Source organism: Dendrobates tinctorius, unplaced genomic scaffold (genome assembly GCF_039654945.1).
Source record: "Dendrobates tinctorius isolate UK_male_01 unplaced genomic scaffold, ASM3965494v1 ptg000145l, whole genome shotgun sequence".
Taxonomy (NCBI): domain Eukaryota; kingdom Metazoa; phylum Chordata; class Amphibia; order Anura; family Dendrobatidae; genus Dendrobates; species Dendrobates tinctorius.
In genome coordinates, this window is record NW_027361812.1 from 18,767,939 (window position 1) to 18,790,672 (window position 22,734).

The 22,734-nt window shown below is 42.8% G+C and overlaps 1 protein-coding gene across 4 annotated transcripts in view; it reads right to left on the reverse strand.

The window, feature by feature from the left end:
- Window positions 1–275: 275 nt before the first annotated feature.
- Window positions 276–22,734, reverse strand: part of ZNF385A (zinc finger protein 385A) — a 260,612-nt gene continuing 238,153 nt past the window's right edge. For all 4 annotated transcript variants that reach the window (XM_073546272.1, XM_073546275.1, XM_073546274.1 and 1 more), the window contains 4 exons: window positions 12,534–12,812; window positions 12,236–12,414; window positions 7,161–7,256; window positions 276–4,490 (listed from right to left, as the gene is read on the reverse strand). In XM_073546272.1, coding sequence (XP_073402373.1) covers window positions 4,266–4,490; window positions 7,161–7,256; window positions 12,236–12,414; window positions 12,534–12,812 — 779 coding nt within the window. In that variant the 3' untranslated portion in view covers window positions 276–4,265. The remainder of the gene's footprint in view (window positions 4,491–7,160; window positions 7,257–12,235; window positions 12,415–12,533; window positions 12,813–22,734) is intronic.

Sequence of the window (22,734 nt, forward strand, 5' to 3'; positions counted from 1 at the left end):
CACAACTGCCTAGAAGAGAAATAGATTACTGCACCAGGTACTGGATTATGGAGGGCGGACGGAGTGACCTCACACATCATAAAATTTTATTATGAGTTGGACTCCTTTCCAGATACCCTCGGCAGTACACCCTTTTTCTCAATGGGGGTTTCTTGCTCTACAAACTTGGCCGAAGCAATAAGGTGTCCACCATAGCAACAAAACACTGCATAATATTATAGCAACAGCTGCTGTCTTGGTTAGGTTACGTCTTATAAGAACGGAACGAGGCAAGATTTGTTTACAAAAAGGAAGACATGTTTTATTTCGGTTTGTCAGTAAGATGCCTGAGACGCCAGGAGCCTGCAGTGTGGCACAAGACGGTAGCTGTGGGTGCAGCTTGCCGAGGGGTCATAGCAGTGAGCAACTGTACATCAAGTCTTAGGATTGCCCTATTATTACTGAAATTAGACAAGATCCTGAGTGCCTCCTTGTGCCGCCAGCCAGCACTGATATATTATTGCAATGTCCGCTTCTGTTGGATAAGAAGCTTCGTGGATCGCTAGGTAGGTTGCTTAATACTGATTCTATCGTCAGGTTGCACACCACAGCAAAGCTTTTTTTGCTTCCGCCCCACACGACAGCTTCCTAAGGTCATCAATGAAAACAGTGTGTGCTCATATGCAAAAATGTGTCGCAGAATAGACAAGCATCTCTACTCTCCATGCTGCCAAGAGCATTACATGTATATACCATGCCCTGGAAGATTCCAGCAGTGAAGTGCTAAGTTACATATGACCGGATCAAGGACATATATGAGGGGTTATTTACAACCGCTAAACACAGTGCAAACCAGGGTTGGATATATGTTACTTGATGCTGCATGCAAAAACATAACCAATTTACCAAGATTTAGGCAAGACATTAACTGTTCTGGTGTGAACAGTCGTTTTATATGAGTTAAGTGGGTAGCCGCCTAGTCAAAAGAAAAAGAGAGCACCATATGGCCAGTATGGAAATGAGCAAAGAGTGCTCTCATCTCCTTCTATGCACACTTTTCAGGCCATTGAAAAGTCTTGTATCAGAAGTGCTTGTATTTGTCTTTGTACCTACTACATATGATTTCCATTCTGGAATGGGATGCAATATATTCCCCGAATGAGGATATCATGGAAAATATTATGCGTATATTTTTGCACTGTACCTACAAGCTGTAAATGACCCCATTACACCAATAATAACGTGGTTAGAAATTAATATTAGAGTAAAACTGAGTACAAAATATAACAATTTGTAAAATGAACCCAACTAGAGTCAATAAACATAAATGCAATAACTTGAAGCTTTTTGGCGTAAATGCAAAATCACCAGCTGTATCGCGACATATCATTGATCTTTAACAATATTGATCTTTTCATAAGGGCCAAAAGTTCTTTTTGGGGTCACCAAAGCTCTAGGGCCTGGCACCAACTATAGTTAAGCCCATGCAGGTACTGACTAACGCTGGGTAAGTGTCTGTTGTGGCTACAACGCTTCTTAACTACTGTTGTAGGGCTCGGGGACAATGACTGATAAAATACATTAATACTTTAATTTACTCAAGTTGGGTCTATTTTGTAAATTTTATATATTTCCAAGAGTTTTACTTAACAATAACTACTGGTGCTAGCTTTTAGGATAAACGAGGGTCAATAAGGAGAAGGTTTTCACAAAAGAAAGCCATTGTTGCTAGAGTTTTAAGGTGCATACTGTAGGTCCATGATTACTAATGGATGAAAATAAGTCCTCCCAAGTGATTTCAAATCTATATATCCCAAGGAAAGAGTATCTTCATTATCATACTAAATTCATCTCCGAAATGTGGGTCACAGTGAGTGATTACATGCAACCTGGGTGGGTGAATACATGTACACATAAACTTTTGGAAAGCGTGACAAGAGCTTCTTGTTGAATCAAAACTAAGAGCTGAGCACAGATAAACTTAGAATTTATTAAGACAGCTACTTTATTTGTATACATTTTTCCAGGGTAGCTATGAATGTATGATGGCTTTGAAATTATGAGCTCTTTTGCTACTTCATGGCTGCACTTCAATGGTCATCCAATGGCTTCCTCTTGTCCCTATATCCATATATTACTGCTACGTCACTCTGTTTAATGCTGATTGCTTATGAGCAGCTTATAAATGCGTGCTTGCTTATTATACATGTCATTTAGGAGTGGGGGGTTTTAAGACTAATGCCATGGTTCCACATTTCCTGCTGCTTATATTCACTTTCACAAGCAGCTGGGAGGTGGAGTACATAAATGTAACGAGACAAAAAATATCTATGTAGCACGAAAACAATTGCATAGTCTTTAGGAAGAATTTATCTATCAAATAAATAAAACGATTGTCAAAGTACACGAGCCTCTTTCGTAGACGACAAACAGTTTGTGCAAGTAGTTTCAAAAGTGGTTAATGTACCTCGTTCTAGAAGCACGTATACGGGGCAGAAACACAAGGGTCCTTGCTCTCGTCTACCATCTAAAACATAAGGCAGGATTTTTTTTCTGCTATAAGGGTCATAAGAAAAGGTAAGATGAGTGAGTTATGGTCCAATGCTTTTCTGACTATGGGAAAGAGCTATACCACTTTTTATATTATCCATATGGTTTCATTCAAGCGCAAATACTAAGACTCCTTTCTTTACTATCTACAATGTATACATTGAGGAAATAATTCTGAATATAGACCAAACCCATGGCACAGCCTCATGTGACCTGGAGATATAGCATAGGATACTGTATATAGGATATAGAAAAAAGGTGTTTTATTCACATATATATAGATATATACAGTATATACACATACTACTTACATATCTATCTATCTAGACAGTATACTTATAAAACACCTTTTTTTGCGGTATCCTCTTGTAATTTATAGAAAAAGCATCTGAACATAAGCCAAAATCCCAGTATTTTGGCATACATTGGACACATTAGACTATGAAGGCTGGTTTAGCATATATTTTGAAAAAAACATCCTAATATGTACTCTGATTATGGGAAAAACTACGTGTAAACATAGCCTTAAACACATGTTCTAGTTTGGTGAAGGTGCCCTATTTGTCCCCAACTCCAAACTACAATGGATTTAACCCATTAGACAAACTTCTTATTTTTTTGTTGTTCTACTTAATGAAGAAGCAATAAAAATATATCTATCTAAAGAAATTGCTGTAGCGGTGACTTGTTCCCGTATGGGGCGCAATGAAATAAAGAGAAGTAAAAAAAACCTAAAGTTCAAAGCAAGTTTAGGCAACATGTGGCTTTTCAGCTGGTGGGGAACATAATGTTCCAGCATCCCTGGTCTACTAGACGCTAACAGGCTGTGCTTGTCATTCCAATGCAACTGGGCAAGAACATGTTGCCTATCTCCGCACTAGACTGCACTACCAAGAATGTCTGAGTTGGAGAAATCCAAATTTATGGCTAATTTCTTCAGTGTAGACACCCTGTGGTCCAAGTGGGAACTGCATAGGAAAATCTCACTACCACTGTACATTTACAGTATATAGATGACGTTTTTTTTCCCCAGTGGTTGAAGTACACTCAAATTCATCAATGCACTGAAAACATAATGTGACATTGTGATTGTAAATCAAGAACATATGCTCTTCCCTGAAGTTATTGAACAAAAAAACCATCTAACTGGAAAATTCTAAACTTATACTATAAGTGTACGAATAGATTAGGCTGTTATAAAAGCGCATGGACGGTCAGACGTCATTACTGACTTTCTTCCTCCTTTTTGCAAAAGAAAGAGCTTCTTTAATCACAGCAGCATCAATATACCCCTCATACACTCCAGAAATCATTTATATGACACCCAGTGTTTCCGCTCAGTCACAGTCCACTGAGTTACTTAGGTTGATCCACCAAGGACCAAAAAAAAAAATGCCAAAACTATTGCTATTCCCAGCTGTGCGTCCATTTATCCCAAGTCACCGTTCCCTAAAATAAACCCTGAGCCACCTGTCTCTTTCTAATGGCGGGTTAATTCACTGTTCTCAGCTCATAAACTTAGTAATACCCTTCAGAAATTCACAGAGGTTCTTTTGCTGCTTATGTCGGGCAAAGCAGTGACCATGAGTTTGCAGAATGTTCCAGTTTTTATATAGTTCTGAGGGAAGGGAAGATACTGAGCAAGAGGCAGCTGGTTAAATCCTGCCATGATTTTCTTAGTGCAGGCTCAAGTTCCAGTGGATTAGTATTATAGTGTAAAGGTAGAGAGCTTCTCCTCAATAAGGGGAGAAAAGTATTGTCCCATGTGCAGTTCTGATGGGTCCTGGAGCTGGTCGTAGTAAGTGGTGTGTCAGGGGGGGAGCCTGTAGAAGCGGAGGGTTTGCAGCAGGACGTAGACTCAATGGAGAGGACACAGCAGCAGCCATAGCAACCGCCAGAGGACTGGGGAGAAGACCTGCAGATAATGTCTTTGAAAGGTCCTTAGAGAACATCAGACTGGTCTAAAAAGAGAACAAAAATGGGTACATGTAAATATTACTTCTTTTAAATAGATATATAAACTCTGACAATCTAAGAGATTTCCATTTATTGCAGCCACAAAAGTAGGATTGTTTATTGATGATATTGACAATTTTGATTATTTATTTGCTTCAACCCCTTCACACATTATGACTAAAGGAACATCATAGGGCTCAGTTAATTGAGGCACCTTGATGTACTAATATATCAAGGAAATAGATTACATGAGCATAGCCATTGTGCTCACATGATCACTGGTGGGATCATGGTTGTGGTACACAGTATTTCCCATCTGTTTCACACAGATCTTCCTTACCCTGACCTATCTATCACAATTAGCGACATCACACTTTCCCCCCCTCGGAGTAACCTTTGACTCTGCCCTGTCCTTCAATCTGCACATCCAAGCTCTTTCTACCGTCTGTCGCCTCCAGCTCAAAAATATTTCCAGAATCTGTCCTTTCCTCAACCCTCATTCTACTAAAATGCTTGTGCATGCCCTCATCATCTCCCACCTCAACTACTGCAACATCTTTTTCTGTGGCCTCCCTGCTAACACCCTCGCACCTCTCCAGTCCATCCTTAACTCTGCTGCCCGACTAATTAATCTCTCTCCTCGCTACTCCTCCACTTCTCCCCTCTGCAAATCTCTTCACTGGCAACCATTCCCTCAGCATATCCAGTTCAAATTACTAATCAAATTACTAATACTGACCTACAAGGCCGTCTATAACCTGTCTCCTCCATATGTCTCTGAACTAATCTCCCGATACCTTCCCTCACGTAATCTTCGGTCCTCCCAAGACCTCCTTCTCTCCTCCACACTTATTCGCTCCTCACCCAGCCGCTTCCAAGACTTCTCCCGAATATCCCCCATCCTCAGGAATTCTTTGCCCTAACATGTCCGACTATCAACCACATTCGGATCCTTCAGATGGAACCTGAAAACCCACCTCATCAAGAAAGCTTACACCTGCAATGACCCCGCTACCTCCTCACCACTACCGGAAATATCGCCTCAAGCAACACAGGAACTGCTGCAACCCACCAACCTACTGTCTCCTTCCCAATCATCCTGTAGAATGTAAGTCCGAAAGGCCAGGGTCCCTCTCTCCCCTCTATATCAGTCTGTGATTGATAGCTTGTTTACTGTAAGTGATATCTGTAATTTGTATGTAACCCCCTTCTCATGTACATGGAATCAATGGTACTATATAAATAATAATAATCTGTTTATCAATATAATGCTGCCATCAAACCTTAAAAAGTTGAAGTGGGACTAAAAAACAAAAATAACTTATTAATAGTTGTCCTTCTATTTTTGCATGGTATCAAATTCTGAATATTCTTATTTATTACCTATTTTAAGTTCAATATGATCTTTCAGGTTTCTTTGAAAAGTAGTGGAATTACAGCAAAAAACTACCAGGTTGGGCTCTTTCACACATTATTTTTTTTTTATTATGTGTTCTAGCCGTTTATGTAGCGGATAGTTCACGGACCCGTTACAACCAATGTGTCTTCTCACAAAATATCTCACATGTCATCCCTGTGCTACCCACTGCTGTCCGTTTTCCATTGTGTAGTTGGTAATAGACACACGTGCAAAAAAATCGATCCAGCACACTGAAAAAAAGAATGGTCCTTTTTTCATGTACCTTAAAAAAAAACTGATGTGTGAAACTAGCTTTATAGAGAGCAGTATAAGGAGGAAATGTGGCTTAGAACAATGATAATGCTAATGTGTGTGTCCTTCAGAGTTTCAGGCAGGCAGGTGACAGGTTCTATGGGCAATGACTGCCATTGATGGTTGTCATATGCAGGGTTATACTGAGTCAAAAGAACATCAATGTATCCTCCACTGGGCTCATGTTTATGATTTGTGAACTAAATCGGTGTTTCTCAATAGTAAAATGGCAAGGAATCCAAATACCATGGCAAAAAATTCAACCATGTATATAGGGACTCAATGAAGTCAATACTAAATGGATGAGTATTTTCCTTGATGTGATTAATTGAAATAATATGCTGGGCCCTATATACCACAACCTGCCACTCTCCCCATAACATTTGTTACTTCTGTTAAAGTAAAATATTTCTTAATCAGCTGAATAGAAAAGTAAATTAGTTTCAAAGAGGGTTATTCAGGATGGCTGTTCAAAGCAATTTTTTTTGAATAAACACTTTAAATTCTCCTAAATCTAATTTTTTTGTGATTCACATTGCTCAAATTCAACAAAATTGTGACCAACCGTTTTGCTGAATTGTAGAAAGCGATTAAAAAATATTTACCTACAGACATCATGATCATGTGTGTTATGAGAACATGACACATGGCGCCTGAGACTTAGTCAACACCTCAGGCAGCTTGCATCGTGACATCATGGTGCACATCGCAAATGAAGATCATGTAAAAAGACATGGATATGTCTGAAGCCTGCTTGGTGCCAGGATTGAGTGGTGATATAAGTATTCTTTACCCCCAAATTTATTATGTGCTGCAATCTGGAGAAACCCAATAACTTAATAAGTAAGATTCAATTTGCATCGATAACTTTGACGCAAAAAAAATTCACGAATTTAAATTTTGACAGGCTTGCTCATCACTGCTGCCAAGGTACCTTCACTTTGTCAGCTTTAAGAACACATACCGTAAGCTCCTGCAGAGTTTGCTGCTTCTTGTGCCTACTCAGGAGAGGGTTGGGCTTCCCTGATACCCCATCACGATGTCTACGGCTTGAGATGTGCTGAGACAGAAATAGAAAAGGGTTTATTTTTATACAACAAGTTAGACTTTTACACGATATCTGTGATATAAATGTTTAGAATTGTTTTCTATGGATTCACAATCAAAAATCTAGGTTCTAACTTTAACAATTTGCAATAACTAAATAAACATGTCAATCCAACATATTGCTTCCAGATGAGAATGTCTTTATTTCACAATTTCCCTATAAATCCAACCAAATATTGCATGCAAAAATCTATTGCTATCTATCTAGCTTTCATCCAATCGTTATTACTTACAGGCAAAAGTGAAAATTGAAAGAAATATAGATAATTATCCTGACTTTGCAATCTGTATTTCAAATGTGATATTTGCACCTTTCCCTTTCAATCTCTGCTCTTTGTGTTGCAGACTTCTCTATCCTAATTCGCTAGCAGGATGTTGTTGCCATTGTCATACTACAGATACCTTAGAGCGATCACCAACTTCTAGTTACTGCCTCTACAAGCTTATTAGCTCTCATTACACTTGCCACGCCATCTCTTTCCTCCCACTCACACTGCAGGAATTCTGTAAACTATTGTAATAATTAGCAATTTCCTTCTACAACCACACAGACTTTGGGCAGTTTCATTGTTTTAAGGTTGAAAGAAGATAATCTATTTCTAACATGTTGATCTAGAGCATAGATGTCAAACTCAGTCCCGCTGTCACGAGTGTTTCAGATACTACAGACAGTTGCTCTGCATTTGGCTGCAGAAGGTCTCTGTGTTTGACATTGCAGATGCCTTCTTAATCCTTCTGACTTTCGGACTCAGTTGGAACCTCCATCCGGCACTAATTGACACATCTGGACCTGGGTCTTTATATACTCTCTGTCTGTTTCAGGGAGTTGCCGGTGATATTCACATGTTCCCTTGTGAAGGCTTGGAGCTATAGCAGGCAGTTGGCTTACTTCCTCTCTGGTGCTGTTGGAGGACATTTGGTGTTACCTCTCTCTTAGTCTGCTCAAGCTAAGTTGCTTCCCCCTTGTTTGTCTCCCTTCTTCTCTTTAGTGTACAGTGGAGACTGACCAGTGCTCATCCCCCCCTTAACTATTCAGGCATTCAGGCCCTAGCTCTAGAGATATACAGGGCTTAGGTTCCTTCTCGGCGATTGGTGTGGAACCAATAAAGGGATGGTAGGCGAGGCAGGGTGCTATTAGATCTGCCTAGGGGTCTCGACTCCCCCTTTCCCTAGCTTTTGGGCCTCCTTCCCCTCGTGTTGCACTTAGTCTTCCCACACTGTGCGTGACACCCGTGGGCTGAATCTGGCCAGTAGCATATTTATATTCGGCCCACAAAATACCAAGCGTCTACCGACGGTTGACAACACAGGCACTGCTAATACTACAAATCCCATAGTTATGTGCTCTCCAGCTATGAATCACTTCCTGAACGGTGTTCAACTGAGCCGGAAGTTCCCTCGTCTCCTTCCCACATCAGCGCGCACTTGTCTTGTACTCTCCTATACATCTCAGCACACACAGTGCCTACACTACTCTCTATGTCCTCCACAAGAGTAGCACAGGTATACTATTGAGCTGGTGCGCTCATGCCATGATTTAATTTATTGCTCTATTTCATCTACTCTCCATTTTCTTTTTTCTTTGCACATTGCTATCCTTTCCCTATGTATTAATATTTTACCTTCTTTGTTCACTCCCTACATCTTGATTCTGCGAATATTATTGTTTCAATGCTGTTTATGTACTTCTGATGCTCTGTATGTCCTTATAATTCCTTCTATTTGAATCACCACACCCTTTGCATTCCCCTCTATAATGCTATCTACCATCCCTACAGCCTTAACTTCTCCTGCAGTATTGGAGTTCTCCCCCAATTAAGCTTTTGTTTGTTCCAGATTCAATGTTCAAACAAAACTTAAGTTTGTTTCCACATGAAAAGGTTCTTTGTTATATTTTATGAGAAGGAAAAACAAGGTCAATTCTAGACATTTTTTCAATAAATATCAAGGTTGGGCCGTGACTTTGTTCAAGTTTTTAATTTGGGCCCTCTGTGTGTTTGAGTTTGAAATCCATGATCTACAGTCATGGCCAAAAGTTTTGAGAATGACACAAATATTAATTTTTACAACGTCTACTGCTTCATTTTTTCTAATGGCAATTTGCATATACTCCAGAATGTTATAAAGAGTGATCAGCTTAACAGCAATTACTTGCAAAGTCAATATTTGCCTAGAAAATGAACTTTATCCACCAAAACACATTTCAACATCATTGCAGCCCTGCCTTAAAAGGACCAGCTAACATCGTTTCAGTGATTGCGCCATTAACACAGGTGTGGGTGTTGATGAGGACAGGGCTGGAGATCAGTCTGTCATGATTAAGTAAGAATGACACCACTGGACACTTTAAAAGGAGGCTGGTGCTTGGCATCATTGTTTCTCTTCTGTTAACCATGGTTATCTCTAAAGAAACACGTGCAGTCATCATTGCACTGCACAAAAATGGCCTAACAGGGAAGAGTATCGCAGCTAGAAAGATTGCACCTCAGTCAACAATCTATCGCATCATCAAGAACTTCAAGGAGAGAGGTTTCCTTGTTGCCAAAAATGCTCCAGGGCGCCCAAGAAAGACCAGCAAGCGCCAGGACCGTCTCTTAAAAGTGTTTCAGCTGCGGGATCGGGCTACCAGCAGTGCAGAGCTTGCTCAGGAATGGCAGCAGGCAGGTGTGAGTGCATCTGCATGCACTGTGAGGCGGAGACTCTTGGAGCAAGGCCTGGTCTCAAGGAGGGCAGCAAAGAAGCCACTTCTCTCCAGGAAAAACATCATGGACAGACTGATATTCTGCAAGAGGTACAGGGAGTGGACTGCTGAGGACTGGGGTAAAGTCATTTTCTCTGATGAATCCCCTTTTCGATTGTTTGGGACATCTGGAAAACGGCTTATTCGGAGAAGACGAGGTGAGCGCTACCACCAGTCTTGTCTCATGCCAACTGTCAAGCATCCTGAAACCATTCATGTGTGGGGTTGCTTCTCAGCCAAGGGAATGGGCTCTCTCTCAGTCTTGCCTAAAAACACAGCCATGAATAAAGAATGGTACCAGAATGTCCTCCAAGAGCAACTTCTCCCAACCGTCCAAGAGCAGTTTGGCGATCAACAATGCCTTTTTCAACATGATGAAGCACCTTGCCATAAAGCAAAGGTGATAACTAAATGGCTCAGGGAACAAAACTTAGAGATTTTGGGACCATGGCCTGGAAACTCCCCAGATCTTAATCCCATTGAGAACTTGTGGTCAATCATCAAGAGACGGGTGGACAAACAAAAACCTTCAAATTCAGACAAAATAAAAGCATTGATTTTGCAAGAATGGACTGCAATCAGTCAGGATTTGATCCAGAAGTTGATTGAGAGCATGCCAGGGCGAATAGCTGAGGTCCTGAAGAAGAAGGGTCAACACTGCAAATATTGACTTGCTGCATTAACTCATTCTAACTGTCAATATAACCTTTTGCTACTCATAATATGATTGCAATTATATTTCTGTATGTGATAAAAACATCTGACAAACACACATAAATCCAGAGGCCAGCAGATCATGTGAAAATATAATATTTGTGTCATTCTCAAAACTTTTGGCCATGACTGTAGAGGCAAAAACCCCATGAGACAAATGCAATTTCCAACAAATTAGGGGAAAGAATCCTTCTTGATTCCAGATCTGGCAATTAGACTAGTTGATTGGATCAAGGTCTCATCTGTAAAATCTTGCACCCATTACCTGTAATGCTATATTTTTCAAGAAAAGCATCCAAGATCTCCCTGTGCATGTATTGACCCTTCATATATTTGTTTCCTATTTACATTCCATATGCAAGTAATTATAGCTAACTTTTGCTCTTTCTTCTTTCCCTCAGCAAAACAAAAAAGTAAATGGTTTCAATAATTTAAAGGGGCTATCCAGAAATATTTTATTATTCTCTCATGTGCCTACGAACAACCTGTGTTCTCGGACGGCTCCTGCCAGTGATTGTGCGCCTTCTGGTGACGTCACGTCGACAGAGCATCTCTTCATCTTTGCTCTGCTGATGGGGCGTGACTACCGATATCATGCTGATGGACAGCAAGCTCCCCATTGCATAACTGGCAGGAGCCAGTTGTCAATCAGCATGATATCATCAGTTACTCCCTGTCAACAGAGCGGATCGCAAGAAGAAGAGCTACTCTGTGAATATACGTGCCAGAATCGCACGAGTGGGATGATTGATCTGAGCCAGCGCTGGGCAGAACAAGCAGGTAGTTAGCAACTACCTGCCTGTCAGTTCTTAGCCCCATTGAAAAAAAATATCCTCGCTAACCCCTTTAAGTTTGCTTCTTCTCTCCCTCACATTGATGCCTGAAAAAAATAAATACACCAAAGACATACAGGAAGAATAAATATCTTTGTACCATGTTAGCTACTAGATAGAAAAATATTAAAATTTGAGAGAACACGGGAAATGATACCTTTAAAAGGTGTCAACCACTGAGGACTCTCAAACTGTAATATTTTTCTATACACCATAGAGATATTTTTCAATTTTTAAAATTCTAGATGAGAAATTCAACCTTAAGCTACATTTACACCGAGAGATTATTGTTCTTAAGAACACTTTTTCACCATAATCTTGTAATGTAAATAGGCAGCTGATCACCTAATGAATGAGCAAAACGCCGACTCATTGGGTTAAATGTTTTGTGCGGTGCAGTAATCACTCTTGACAGTGCATCGTCCTGTGTATACAGGAGTCGCACTGCTGGGAACACTGTTAGCCTACGTGAACTGAACGATCTATTATACATCACTCATAAGTGATGCGCGTGATTACAGTGGTTTTTCTTGTCGCCAGACAGTCCATGTCAATGGACGTTACACACTGAACTGTATATCCTTAAAGATCTTTTTACAAAAAAGATCACAAAAGATAACAAAAAAATATAATAAATATACTTACCTGCTTGAGCTGCCCTTCAGAGGTGACTCTGACATTACAGATCTCACAGTGAAAAGTTCTTTCCTGGGTGTTTGCATCGATAGACCCACTTGACCCATTTGTCAGCCCTCCAAGTCGTGGATAAGCCTTTATTGGACCAAGACCACTTCGAGCTTCAAGGATAGTTTTGTGCTTTGTACCTAATATCATAAATAATATAACATGAATTTGAAATCAATAGATAAAAAAACCAGATGCTTATTCATACTGAGGACCGAATTGCTTGAGATCATCATGTCTCTAATTTTCGGATACTAACCTTTGTTATGGGCCTCCAGTTGTGACAAGGAGTTTACTGATACTTTGCAGAGGGCACAATACAGTAACTTCTTGGTTCTGTCATCATCATTCTCTGTAGTATTTCCACTTGTTCCACCATTTCCAGGTGTAGTAGAAGAAAGTGATTTTGAGTCATCAATGGGTGCCCCAGATGAGGGCTGTGAATACTCAGATACTGCTGAAACGTTGTTTTCATGCATGATCATAGTCTCTGGACTATCTGCAGTAAGTAACTCCGTACTGTCCATCCCTTGTTGTTCTAATAAAGAGAAGGACACAAGTCAACGACGTCTTGCAATTAAACTTATTGTACCCATTTTAACAAGCTGGCTAAAATTGTTAATAGGATCAAAAACTGTAAAGTTAAAAAGGTTTTCCAGGACTTTCAGGTTTGTTGACTATGAACTTACTGGCAGGTAGTTATTTATTTTATTCGCTTACATGGCACCATTAATTCCAGAGCGCTTTAAAAATATTGTCATTAGGGATGAGCGAGTATACTCGTTAGCATTCAGTACTCGGCGAGTAATGCGGTACTCGCGGTACTCGAATCCTGGCGAGTATTTCACTACTCGCCTCGCAATATTCGGCACAGCCCGCACAGTCCCCGTACAGCCCAGCACAGTCACCGCACAGTCTGGCACAGTCCCCGCCAGTCCAGCACAGTCAGGCACAGCCTGGCACAGTCCCCGCACAGCCCTGCACAGCTCAGCTCGGTCCCCGCACAGCCCAGCACAGTCCCCGCACAGCCCCGCACTGCCTGGCACTGTCCCCGCACAGTCCTGCACAGCACAGCTCGGTCCCCGCACAGTACCTGCACAGCCCAGCACAGTCCCGCACAGGCCAGCACAGTCTCACACAGCCCGCATAGTCCCCACACAGTACCTGCAAAGCCCAGCACAGTCCCACTCAAACCGGCATAGTACCCGCATAGTACCTGCAAAGCCCAGCACAGTCCCGCACAGCCTGGCACAGTCTTCTCACAGGCCAGCACAGTCCCGCACAGCCCGGCACAGTCTTCACACAGTACCCTCCCAGCCCAGCACACACACACAGCCCATTACTCGCATTTCCCATAGACTTACATTGGACTCGTTACGAGTACCCGAGTATTAGGAGGTACTCGTAACGAGGACAGCGAGTCCGAATACTTTACTATTCGCTCATCCCTAATTGTCATCACTGAACCCTTTGGGGCTCACAATCAAATTTCTCTATCAATATGTCTTCAGAGTGTGGGAGGAAACCAAAATACCTGGATGAAACCCACACAAATATAGGGAGAACAAAAAAAGTCTTTGCAGATGTTGTCCTTAGTGGGATTTGAGCCAAGGACCTGAGCGCTGCAAGTCTACAGTGCTAACCATTGAGCCGACATGCCTTTTTTGCCTTGTAGCGATCTTTTCTGGTCACAAGTGGTTACCGACCACTCCAGCCAGTGATTCTTCTCCTTCTGGTGACGTCATGTCGATAGAGCAGCTGCTTCTCTTCTGCTTTGCTTTGTCAACAGGATGTCACCGATGATGTCATGCTGATTGACAGCCAGCTCCTTGCTGCGCTAGGTTGAGCCAGTTGTCAATTAACATGACATCAGCAGTGATGCCCCATCAACAGAGCAGCAGACGTCAAAGAGCTGCTTTGTTATCGTGAGGTCAACTGAAGCCGAAGGATCACTGCCTGAGCTGGTAGAGATCGTTGCAGGGCATAACAGGTAAGTAGTTGGCAACAACTTGCTGGTAAGATCTTAGTCTTGTTCCCAAAAGACTCCAAACTCCAAAATATCTGCAAATCTTTTAGGCTCAGTAAGTTGTTTTCCCATTAACAAAGAATACCACCTACTAATGAATTATGAAAAGATCCATTGGTTTGGTAAATATAGTTTGGATTAATTGAAGACCAAGGGAAAAAACAAGCCAATGGAGAGCCAATCAGAAATTCAGCTCTTAAGGCATGTGAGGCAGTGTCATATGCGAGGGTCGCTATGTGTAAAGAAGCATATGGAGTGCATTGCAATCACAAGATGGTAGTGGGGAGGTCCATTTCGTTCCCCGGCCCCAGGTTTTCCATGTGGCCCACGGCCACAGGTTCTGTTGTAAAAACCCTGCAGTAAAGAGGTTAGGTGTGTCGGTTTTGGTCTTGTAAGCAGGCAGAAGGCTTTGCAGAGCTCAACCTGTGTGAAGCAACACAGAGCCAAGCGGAGGCAAAAGGCCTGGCACTCTCAGCGTACATGGTGGTGCACTCGCCCACGGCAACCGGTAACGGACTGTCTTTGTTTTTCCCAGCTGCGATCCGTTTTGCTGAGAACTTTCCTGTGGTCACTGCCTGTTTGTCGCACTGCATTAACCCCGCTGCATTACTGGGAATATAGGGTTTCAGTATAATATGAGACATCAGGAGGCATATTTGTCACTAAAACATTTAACATGAAAGAGCTACATAATATATATATATGTACAGTATACAGTTGTGGCCAAAAGTATTGACACCCCTGCAATTTTGTCAGATAATACTCAGTTTCTTCCTGCAAATGATTACAAACACAAATTCTTTGGTATTATTATCTTCATTTAATTTGTCTTAAATGAAAAAACACAAAAGAGAATGAAGCAAAAAGCAAAACATTGATCATTTCACACAAAACTCCAAAAATGGGCCAGACAAAAGTATTGGCACCCTCAGCCTAATACTTGGTTGCACAACCTTTAGCCAAAATAACTGCGACCAACCGCTTCCGGTAACCATCAATGAGTTTCTTACAATGCTCTGCTGGAATTTTAGACCATTCTTCTTTGGCAAACTGCTCCAGGTCCCTGATATTAGAAGGGTGCCTTCTCCAAACTGCCATTTTTAGATCTCTCCACAGGTGTTCTATGGGATTCAGTTCTGGACTCATTGCTGGCCACCTTAGAAGTCTCCAGTGCTTTCTCTCAAACCATTTTCTAGTGCTTTTTGAAGTGTGTTTTGGGTCATTGTCCTGCTGGAATACCCATGACCCCTGAGGGAGACCCAGCTTTTTCACACTGGGCCCTACATTATGATGCAAAATTTGTTGGTAGTCTTCAGACTTCATAATGCCATGCACACGGTCAAGCAGTCTAGTGCCAGAAGCAGCAAAGCAACCCCAAAACATCAGGGAACCTCCGCCATGTTTGACTGTAGGGACCGTGTTTTTTTCTTTGAATGCCTCTTTTTTCTCCTGTAAACTCTATGATGATGCCTTTGCCAAAAAAGCTCTACTTTTGTCTCATCTGACCAGAGAACATTCTTCCAAAACGTTTTAGGCTTTTTCAGGTAAGTTTTGGCAAACTCCAGCCTGGCTTTTTTATGTCTCGGGGTAAGAAGTGGGGTCTTCCTGGGTCTCCTACCTTACAGTCCCTTTTCATTCTGACGCCAATGGATAGTATGGGTTGACACTGTTGTATCCTCGGACTGCAGGGCAGCTTGAACTTGTTTGGATGTTAGTCGAGGTTCTTTATCCAACATCTGCACAATCTTGCGTTGAAATCTCTTGTCAATTTTTCTTTTCCATCCACATCTAGGGAGGTTAGCCACAGTGCCATGGGCTTTAAACTTCTTGATGCCACTGCGCACGGTAGACACAGGAACATTCAGGTCTTTGGAGATGGACTTGTAGCCTTGAGATTGCTCATGCTTCCTCGCAATTTGGTTTCTCAAGTCCTCAGACAGTTCTTTGGTCTTCTTTCTTTTCTCCATGCTCAATGTGGTACACACAAGGACATAGGACAGAGGTTGAGTCAACTTTAATCCATGTCAACTGGCTGCAAGTGTGATTTAGTTATTGCCAACACCTGTTAGGTGCCACAGGTAAGTTGCAGGTGCTGTTAATTACACAAATTAGAGAAGCATCACATGATTTTTCGAACAGTGCCAATACTTTTGTCCACCCTCTTTTTTATGTTTGGTGTGGAATTATATCCAATTTGGCTTTAGGACAATTCTTTTTGTGTTTTTTCATTTAAGACAAATTAAATGAAGATAATAATACCAAAGAATTTGTGTTTGCAATCATTTTCAGGAAGAAACTGAGTATTATCTGACAAAATTGCAGGGGTGTCAATACTTTTGGCCACAACTGTATTATAAAGTCGTATCACATATATCATATCATTTATTTGTAGGGATTATTTATAGAAGCCTGGTGTGATGACAGTTGCCAATTTCACTCAGGAACACGTTGCCTTCTTCGAAAATTGTAGATGTGCAGTGTTCATGTGTCTGTCTTGTCCCTACATAGTTCTTTGTTCTTCTGACTGTACTATTTTAAGAGAAATCCAACAGAGCAAGGTTGGATCTGCTGGCAGCCAAAGCATTCTCCTTATTTTAGAAAAGCGTTTGGCCTTGTTCTTTTCACCAAATAAGTGAGAAAAAGATTAATAACTAGGATGAATGAGTTCAGTGGAAATGTGGAGGACAATTCCTGAGGAGAATGATCCCAGGACAGATTTCTGTAATTAAATAAGACATTACGATGGTGTTGAGGACAGTTTTCGTACGGAGAGTGAGACAGTGATTGTGTTTATTTTTGTTGCTATGTGACTAACTGAATCTGGTTCCAAGCCTCTTGGCCACATCATGGGGTGTGTATGTTTTTTATGGATGCAGTGAAAAAGCCAAAATTGAGTGCTCGAGGCAAAGAAATGTTCAATTAAACCCAACAGAATAATGTGTGACCACAGTATTTATACCATGGGGAATTGCTGTGTCTTCTAACATCCTGATAATTGACATTGTACATCATTTTCTGTAGGTGAAAGTCAATTTCTAAAGCAAAACAAAAGAAAAAAGCCTCAGGTTGTGTAATCCATTTGATGACGATTGACTGGATGGCAGGACATCTTTTAAAGAGAACCTGTCAGCACGGTTTTGCAATGTAAAGTAAATACATGGCTGTAATGGTGTTGTAATACTGATTACATTGATAGTTTTGGTGAATAAATCTGCTTTACTGTTCTTGTTTAATCACCATTTGAAGTTTTCTGCTAATTAGATTTTGGTGCACATGGGCTGGACTGTGCACCGTGTCTTCTCCTCCCAGGCTGTGATTCCACCGCCCCTCCGCCTACCTCCGGTGTGTGAATAACCGGCCTCCTCTGTTTAAGATCTCAGCAGTGACCTGTCATTCACAGACAAGAGACAGGTGGAGGGGGTAGGGGAATCACAGACAGGGAGAAGACACAGTGCACAGTCCGACCCCTGTGCACCGAAACCTAATTTGCCAATTCTGGTGCACCCTTTAATCGGTTAATCATAGCAGTGCCTAGATTTGGCCCCCCACTAATCTAATATAGAATATCTCTTTAATGATGCAAATAATGACAACTGACCCCTGAAAGGATTATACTGTTACCTAACACATTAGATGTGTGGCGCATGATCATTTTCGGATATAGCACAGATTAGGGGGATGGATCCACCTAAAGACTGTGAAGATCAGATGCTTCAAATACTTAACATAGGGAACATGTAAATACAATGTATATACAGAATATGTAAATTGTTGAGAAACGCCGTCAGTCACTGAGTAGGACCGTCCACTGGACTCCTAAGCCCAGAGTGAGCAACGAAGACCAAAGAGATTACTTCAGGCTACTGTCATCCTCAGCTCTCAATTCTCATATTTTAGTAGAGAGTATGGAATGAAAATCCTCACGTGGAGGAAGATGTTTGCCAGCACTGAAGCATTCATTATCAGCTTATATTATCCATGCAGCTGTGCAAACATTATCTCTATGATTGCATAATAAGGCCTTCTGCTACTTAGCCGACATGGTCAGTCTGTCAGTTAGAGAGATGGTCTTTTACCATATGTGCAAAAGTCTAGCAAAAAGTAAGAGCCAGATAAGCAGAACCATGTGAGTGAACGCAGTGCTGAGAAATGCTATGAACATCATGACCATTTACCTATAATGAGCCAACATATTACAGCGTTCACTAAAAAAACAAGAAAATGACAGCAGTGATTTATTCCAGCATTGGAAGCAATGGCTGTCCTCCTCTAAGGAAACTTTCCAGGTTCCAAAACTCGGGTAAAAATAGCATCAACTCAACTTAGAAAAGAAGAAATCTTGCCTTCAAGCATTTTTATTGTTTGATATATTGGCTATTTTTGCTCTGGTTTTCAAACAGGATGATTTGATCTATAGGTTCCCAGTATGTGTTAAGGCACAAAGACATGGTCTGAAAAGAAATCACACTGCGAGACTTCAATGCGTAAGGGTGGATATGAAAAATAGAGAGGGCGTGCTGTGACCAGGATGGGTTTCCTAAATCTGCATCCAACCCTAACACTAAGAGATGCCTCTCACTGAGCTCATCTCCTCCGTCGTGACATTTACGGTATATAGGGCAAGAAACCAGGATTGTATGACGACAAAAGAAAGTTCAGAACTAATGGATCATTCAGCATCTGTCTTAATGTCAGAGTACAGTCTACTTTCCAAAAATAAATGACATAAGGGGAGACAAGCAGTATTAATCCAACTAAAATACAATTCACATCATACCAGGGGAACGATATAAGATATTCACTAATTGAGGAATTAACTTACAAAAATAAAAGATGTTGGAAAGTTAACAGCAGAGTCTGCATTGTAACATTCATCTTAATTTCCGTATATACACGTCAATCAAAATGCAGTTTTCATAGGTACCAAGAGAGACGTGGCCTTGTGTCTACAGAAATTACATACAGGATCACTTAGTTGTTGTTAGGCGTCAGATTCCTGCATCGGCTCTACAGGAATCCAGACCCTCACATTCTGCAGTCTCCTGCTGTTTATCTACTGCAGAGGAGATTGCAGAGGAGATTGCCTTGCAGCAAATCTCTCCAGAGGCTAAGTCCTTCTGTCCATCTTCTGAGCATGCTCGTGAGACGATCTCCCATTGGAGATCGGGAGTCATGTGCTCAGGTCCTGTTTCAGATCTCATTGGTCCAGCTCGGAGATCTGGAGGCTTCCGGAAGGTCCCGGGTGCTATAAAAGGCACGCGTGGCTGTTCCGCCATGCGCTAGTATAGTCATACTTGCTGCTGTGTGAATGAGGATGGATGGATGATTCTGGTGAATGACTCATTTGAAACCCCTATCCTCTGATATTATGTTTGTGGTTAGGGATTGAGTTTATACCAGCGCCAGCGCGCCTCTGCTTCACCATCCACAGTTGCTAGCGTCCGACATTGCGCTTGCGTACTAGCATTGCCGTGTAGCGGCAGTGTCCCACGCCGCGCTGCAGTAGCAGCACTCCTTGGCATCCACAGTTGCGACGTCGCACACATGGTAGGTCTAGAGGGACGTAGTCCCGCTGTCCTTGGCTCTGCTCCTGTGACCTGATACCGTGTGTGCAACTATTCTGAGCACTGTGACTTTAACAGGCTCAGCCCTATTGTACTTGTCTTGTGTTTGGCATCTCTGTGACTCAACAGAGATTGCTCTGCGCACCTGGGTGAAGTTTAACTCCGTGCGTACCTCTGCCATATTGCTTCTGCCACCACTTAGCAGCGGTTATATCACCTACTGCACGGTGGACCCCGAGCGGCGAATGCACTTTATTAGTTTTTTTATTTAGTGTGTTCCGCCGTTCCTAACATTATACTAGCGCCAGGGTCTGGCTAGTGATGGCAGAACAGCAGCAAGTGTATTCGGCAGCTTGAGGGCCTGTTGGCCACTCTGGAGAGGGCTCTCTCTGCTGCGTAATCCACCGAAGCTGCTGTACAGGCAATTACAGACGCGGTTTCACGTATGTCCGCGCCCTCCCTCGCACCGACAGTTACCCGTCTCCCGTTGCCCGATAAATTTTCTGGTGATGGCGCCTCCTGTAGGGGTTTCATCAGCCAGTGCTCTATTCAGCTGGTGCTACTGGCTGCGCGATTCCCTACGGAGCGGGCCAAGGTGGGGTTTATTGTTTCCCTTCTGTCGGGCAAGGCTTTGGAGTGGGCTACGCCACTGTGGGAGCGTGGTGACCCAGAGGTCCGGACTGCTGCTCAGTTTTTAACGGCTATTAAGCAGGTCTTCCTCGGTCCACGGGTAACGCACGACACTTCTCTTCAGCTTCTTGCTTTAACTCAGGGTTCTCTCTCGGTTAGTCAGTATGCCGTCAGTTTTCGGACACTGGCTTCCGAGCTGGAGTGGTCTGACAAAGCCCTCATCCCTGTTTTGGAGAGGTTTGGCGGAGCATGTTAAAGATGCTCTCTCCACCAGAGAGGTTCCTGCAAGTTTGGAAGAGCTGATTGCCATTGTCACCCGCATTGACCTCCGTTTTTCGGAGCGCGGTATGGAGGGTGCTCAATCCAAGCGGAAGGTTACCTCAGCTCCCAATTTTTTTGAGCCTCTGGAACAACCCGAGCCAGAGATTCCACTCCCGGAGCCCATGGAGGTGTCTCGCACCATTCTCGAGGCGCGTCCGGCACAAAACTCCATTTGCATTTGCCACCATCAACACGCTGTTTCCCAGGACAACAGTGCCCTGCATTGGCCAAATTCTGTGCCACCGGGCAAGACCTTTGTTCTTCCCCACCATCGGCCGAGTGTTCTCGCGTGGGCACACTCGTCCAGGATGGGTGGTCATTGCGGCTATATGCAGACCACAAAACTCCTGGCAAGGTCTTACTGGTGGCCGCATAGGGCTCGGGATGTTAAAAAATATATTTGGGCCTGTGCCTTTTGTTCCCGGAGTAGCCTCCTTAAACGGAGAGTGGCGAGGTCCGCTGACACACGGCAGCGTTCCACTTTAACTTCCGCTCCCGTTGTCTCCCACGTGTCCCTTCTCAAACCTGGCGATCTTGCCGCCTCTGATGCCTTCCATGTGTCCCGGGTTTCTCTGTCACCTACCCGGACATCAGACTTGCCTTTGGACAAGTCTGAAGCCTATACCTCTGATGGGAACAAGCTGGTGGATCGGAAGGCTCAGGGAGGAGGGGGCCCTGGGGGGGGGTAATGTTAGGCGTCAGATTCCTGCGTTGGCTCTACAGGAATCCAGACCCTCACATTCTGCAGTCTCCTGCTGTTTATCTACTGCAGAGGAGATTGCAAAGGAGATTGCCTTGCAGCAAATCTCTCCAGACGCTAAGTCCGTCTGTCCATCTTCTGAGCATGTTCATGAGACGATCTCCCTTTGGAGATCGGGAGTCATGTGCTCAGGTCCTGTTTCAGATCTCATTGGTCCAGCTCGGAGATCTGGAGGCTTCTGGAAGGTCCCGGCTGCTATAAAAGGTGCGCATGGCTGTTCCGCCATGCGCTAGTATAGTCATACTTGCTGCTGTGTGAATGAGGATGGATGCATGATTCTGGTGAATGACTCATTTGAAACCCCTACCCTCTGATATTACGTTTGTGGTTAGGGATTGAGTTTAGTACCAGCGCCAGCGCGCCTCTGCTTCACCATCCACAGTTGCTAGCGTCCGACATTGCTCTTGCGTACTAGCATTGTCGTGTAGCGGCAGTGTCCCACGCCGTGCTGCAGTAGCAGCACTCCTTGGCGTCTGCAGTTGCGACGTCGCACACACGGTAGGTCTAGAGGGACGCGGTCCCGCTGTCCTTGGCTCTGCTCCTGTGACCTGATACCGTGTGTGCAACTATTCTGAGCACTGTGACTTTAACAGGCTCAGCCCTATTGTACTTGTCTTGTGTTTGGCATCTCTGTGACTCAACAGAGATTGCTCTGCGCACCTGGGTGAAGTTTAACCCCGTGCGCACCTCTGCCATATTGCTCCTGCCACCACTTAGCAGCGGTTATATCACCTACTGCAAGGTGGACCCCGAGCGGCGAATGCACTTTATTAGTTTTTTTATTTAGTGTGTTCCGCCGTTCCTAACAGTTGTATCACTCAACAGGACTTAAAGAGGCAACTTAATCTTGGCAGCTTTTAGGATGTATTATCAGAAAATTGTTTATATCAAGTTTTTGCATTAAATGAATTTTTTAAATGTTTTGTGATGCTGTTGATTTTTCACATCACAAGCTGCATTAAAAAAAAGAATCAGAAATTGTGCAAGGTTTATACAACCCACTGGAGTATTCTACACATATACTTCCTATTCTTTCAGGAAACTTCATTGAACACTAGCAGCATCTTTTGTATAGAAGCATCTAATGAGCATGTGCTAATGTCATTGTGAAAGGAAGAGGAGCAGGGTCAGCTGTGGCATCAACTGTTGTGAATGGTGG